This window comes from Leptonychotes weddellii, chromosome 1 (assembly GCF_054177405.1).
Source record: "Leptonychotes weddellii isolate Sample4059 chromosome 1, ASM5417740v2, whole genome shotgun sequence".
NCBI lineage: Eukaryota > Metazoa > Chordata > Mammalia > Carnivora > Phocidae > Leptonychotes > Leptonychotes weddellii.
The window spans coordinates 53,373,706-53,378,152 of NC_138369.1; the positions used below are offsets into that span (position 1 = coordinate 53,373,706).

The following is a 4,447-nucleotide window of genomic DNA, read 5'->3' on the forward strand; positions in this document are numbered from 1 at the left end:
TGTCCTCTCTCCCACCTCCCTCACCTTATCTCCTTCCTTTCTTCCCCTTGCTCACCCCTCTTCTTGGCCTCTTTGCTATTCCCTCACCACAGCGAGTATGTTCTCACTGTAAAGCATGGCATATGCTGTTCCCTGTGCCTGGAATGCTTTTCCCTGAGACCTGCTTCTGATGTCACCTTCTCAGTGAAGTCTTTCTTCCCTGACTATCCTATTTAAAACTGTAGCCTCATCTCCAGGCTTCCGTACCCACTTCGCTGCATTATTTTTCTCCATAGCAATTATCACTATTGATAGTCTGTATATATTTATTCTTATTTATTTGCTGTCTGTCTCTCCTTATAGAATGTAGGCTCCGGAGGGCAGGGTTTTGTTGTTTTTTTTTTTTCTGTCATTCTGTGCAGTATTTCCAGTGCCCAGGTCAATGTCTAGTATGTAGCAGGTGCTCAATAAATATTTATTGAAAGAATGAAATGAAACTAGACTCTCTCTGCTTTCTTCCATTCCCAACTTTGAGACTTATAACTGACTCTTGTCCCCAAGAGGGGCCGACCAACCACTGTAAGACTTTGGAGATGCAGAAGTGTTGGGCAAGAGCCGTATTTCTGTAGCCTGCACTATCTACCCAACTTGTCTTTCAGTGGGTGCCGGAAATGGTTCAGGTCAGACCATGTGGAGGCTGTCAGGGGCGGGGAGAAGTTTGGCCTTTGTCTTCCACTATCTTTCCTGGATCAGGGCATGAGGATGAAGGAGTATAAAATCTGGAAGAGTGAAAACCCAAAGTAGGTTTTCACAATTACTTAATTTTAGGAGTATTTTTCTTATTTAAAATATAATAGTGATTTTCTGGGGGGAAAAAAAATGGAAGACTGTCCTTCCAACCAAAACGGTGAGAAAGGCAGGCGTGAACATGGAGAAGGCAGGTGTGAAGATGGGGAGGGAGACAGGTGTGAGCATGGGCCGACCCTGGGGAGGCAGATGTGGTTACAGGGAAGGCAGGCTCACCCCTTATTGTATGTAGTGAGAGCTGAGGCTTCCCTTTCACTTCACAGAGTAAAGAGAAGGCTTTGAGGTATCAACAACGTGGGCTACTGGGGAAAGGAAGACGAAGAATCTGTGTCTCCTGAACATCAAGGGGCATCTCTCTGCTGTGGACTAGCCAGTCTCCTCCAGCTCCAAGAGGTCATCCACATATTCCAGAACCTCTCCCTGTAAGAGACAAGAGGACATCTGCGTTAGGTGGGCTACCCAACTTTAAAAGTGCCGGTAAGCAGAGACGGTCTCTAAGACGTCACTGCCGCCGGCCTGCGTGGCCTGGAGCAGCCCTTCCCCACTGCCCTTGGGCCCAGAGGACCTGACTTCCCCTCGGAGGGACCTGGCTTCCATGTGAACATGCAGTCACGTGCTCTGGAACGCCCGCAGACGGCCCGTGGGAAGGGGGCAATCCAGCCACCCTCTGAAAGACCTGTTTAGTGCCCCCTTTTCTGGGCATCCCCCCTACCCCTTAGCACTTATTCCACAGGAACACTCTCTATCTGTCCCCTTCTGCCCTCATCAGCAGACCAGGAGTTTTTCAAGGACCAGGACCTGGGTTGCTTTTCTTCCCCAGAACGTGGCATGCAGAAGGTGGGAAACCTGCTAAAGGAAGAATGATTGAGAGTACGCGTGCATAATTCTGGTGTGGCTCAAGCAGTCACTCCCTTTACGAGACAGTTTCCTGGGTACAGTGGGACCCACTTGCCCATTGTCAGGGCCAGGAGCCCACCTGCTCCCTCCTTCTACAATCAGCCTTAAGCCTCAACCTGAAATAGCCTGGCACACTTCCTGATTTCCTTCTCTGCATTGATTTCTCTCCCACAACACACCTGGGCCCAGCTGATGACACCCATTCTCTTTACTGCCAAGAATGAGTGAATCACCAAGGAGGCCAAGTCCCACTCCCACGAGAGGGTCAGCCCCACTGAAGCTAATCACCCCTGCTAAAGCTTGGCCTCCTTCACAGAGGCCACCATCACAGGCCAAGAGCCTATTTGCTCTTTTTGATATTTTAACACACTTTCCGTTATAAAATCTCAGCATCTGAGAATAGTTGGGAAATCTCCCAAGTACATGAGACACAACAGGGGGTCTTATTATTTTCATCAAATACTTCTACCTCGTCATGCCTGAGATCAGAAACTAAAGTCACGGAAGTGGAAGACCACTGATTGAAAAAACGATGTTCTGGGGTGCCTGGGTGGCTCAGTCGGTTAAGCGTCTGCCTTTGGCTCAGGTCGTGATCCCAGGGTCCTGGGATCGAGTCCTGTGTCAGGTTCCCTGCTTGGCGGGAAGCCTGCTTCTCCTTCTCCCTCTGCCTGCCGTGCTCTCTTTCTCTTTCTCTCTCTCTCGCCCTACTCTCTCTCTCAAATAAATAAATAAAATCTTAAAAAAAGAAAAAACGATGTTCTTTGGTTGCTTTCTGGAAGCAACCCAAAAGGAAAACACCATAGCGGGACTCCATGTACGGCCGTGACAGCTCTTCCCAGAGTTACTGTTCCTTGCTGTGCGGCGGCTGTGACCTGGGATGATGGTACTGCCTGCTCTGAGCTCACTAAGAAGCACCCAAGGCAATACAGATGAAAGAAACACAAGCCCCTCTGTGGCCTGTTACAGTCGAGGCACCAACAGCCTAGCTCAGATCTGCACCCATGCCCCAGCTGCTGGGAGGGCCGATTGCTGATGGGCCGATAGCTGCCCCTTCTCTGGACAACTGATCTTGACTAAAAGGGGAGCCCCACCAGGGAGTTTACACACCAGCCCCTCTGGGCTGCCAACAACCAAGGAGAGAAGGATAAGCTGCCTAGAAAATGCAGGAAGACTCTGTGGTACAATTCATGCTCCAGAGCTCCCGTGGGATCAGGCTAAGCTTGACACCAGCTAAGACCGTATCTTTTCATGGCTCCTTCCCTTGCCCCTCACTTCTTTCCTACCTGAGAGCACTCCCTCAATAAATCACTCCTGCAAATTATAATCTATTTCTTTTAGACCTTCCCAAAGCAAACAACCATCAGAACCTGAAACTTGAAGCATCTATTTCAGCCTGCTTTATAAAGTTTCTGAAACCATAATAAGCGTCTGTAAAATTTTTAACCAGTGTGCAAACTTTCAGGAGCTGACAACAACTTACAACATATTTCAACCCCAGAAAGATAATAAAGGAGAATGCCCCTAACTTCAGCAGCTAAATCGTATTGATGTTTTGTTCCAATGTAGTATTTTGTCCTCTGGAAATTTTAAAGGTTAAACTAAGAATTTTATTGTATTCATTATACTTTGTTTCAAATAATTACTTGTCATACTTTGATATATAGAAAAGAAAATAGCTTGTTCTTTAGAGATGGATTAATTCTTTCAAAATTCTAAAGCTTTGATTAATAAGCTAATTACTTCCAGGACCTTCAACAGACTCCTTTTTTTTATCTTGACAGTGTCAAGTCCAAGAATACTAGGAATTTTAAAGCCTAGGATAAGCCTGGTGTTCAATGGATGATTACAAACCAGCTGTGTAACTTTGAGCAAGTCACTCTACCTTTCTGAATTTTTCTCCTCATCTGTGACATGACAGAGCCTTACTGAATATCATAAAAGTTCTCTTGTTCTAATATCTATGATTTTTTCTAAACATATTGTCTTTGTACATCAAAAGCCCTCAAAATGTTCATAGCCTTGGACCCAGGAATTCCACCCATAAGAATTTATCCTAAGGAAATGACTAGAAAAAAAGTAACCAATTTAGTCTCAGCTATGTTATTTGTGAAAGCAAAAAGTTAGAAGCAACCTAAATGCCTAAAACAAAAACAAAAAGCTTTACTTTAAAAAACCTATACCATGGAGGGGCGGAGCAAGATGGCGGAGGAGTAGGAGACCTGGATTTCATCTCCTCTCAGGAATTCAGCTGGATAGGGATCAAACCATTCTGAACACCTACGAACTCAACAGGAGATCGAAGAAAAGTATAGCAACAGCTATCTGAACAGAAAAGTGACCACTTTCTGGAAGGTAGGATGTGCGGAGAAGTGAATCCGAGGCGATATTCGGGAGGATAGACGGCGGGAGAGGGGCCTCCGTCGGCCGCTTCTGGCAAGTGATAGAGCCGCAGAGCACAAAATCGGAACTTTTAGAAGTCGGCTCCACTGAGGGACGTCGCTCCGGTGGCTAAGTGGGGGGTGGAACCCTCACTGGGACAGTGTGGTCTCAGGACCCTTGGGGTCACAGAAAGACCTGGGGTGCCTGAGTGTGGCAGAGCTCCCAGGTATCGGAGCAGGGAAGCCGGCTGCAGAGACGGAGCCAAGGCATGAGCTCTCAGCTCGGGGTTGTCATAAACCATGATCCGTGGCACAGTTGGGCCCCTGCTCCTCCAGCAGGGACCCAACAAGCGGCAGATCCGCGGAGACTCCCCTTCCTCCCCCGG

General features: G+C 47.4%; 1 protein-coding gene across 2 annotated transcripts in view; it reads right to left on the reverse strand.

Annotated features, from left to right (window-relative positions):
* Window positions 1–433: 433 nt before the first annotated feature.
* The window catches only part of CRTAP (cartilage associated protein), a 25,631-nt gene continuing 21,617 nt past the window's right edge, over window positions 434–4,447 (reverse strand). For both annotated transcript variants that reach the window (XM_081823921.1, XM_081823914.1), the window contains one exon: window positions 434–1,206. In XM_081823921.1, the coding sequence (XP_081680047.1) occupies window positions 1,153–1,206 (54 nt within the window). In that variant the 3' untranslated portion in view covers window positions 434–1,152. The remainder of the gene's footprint in view (window positions 1,207–4,447) is intronic.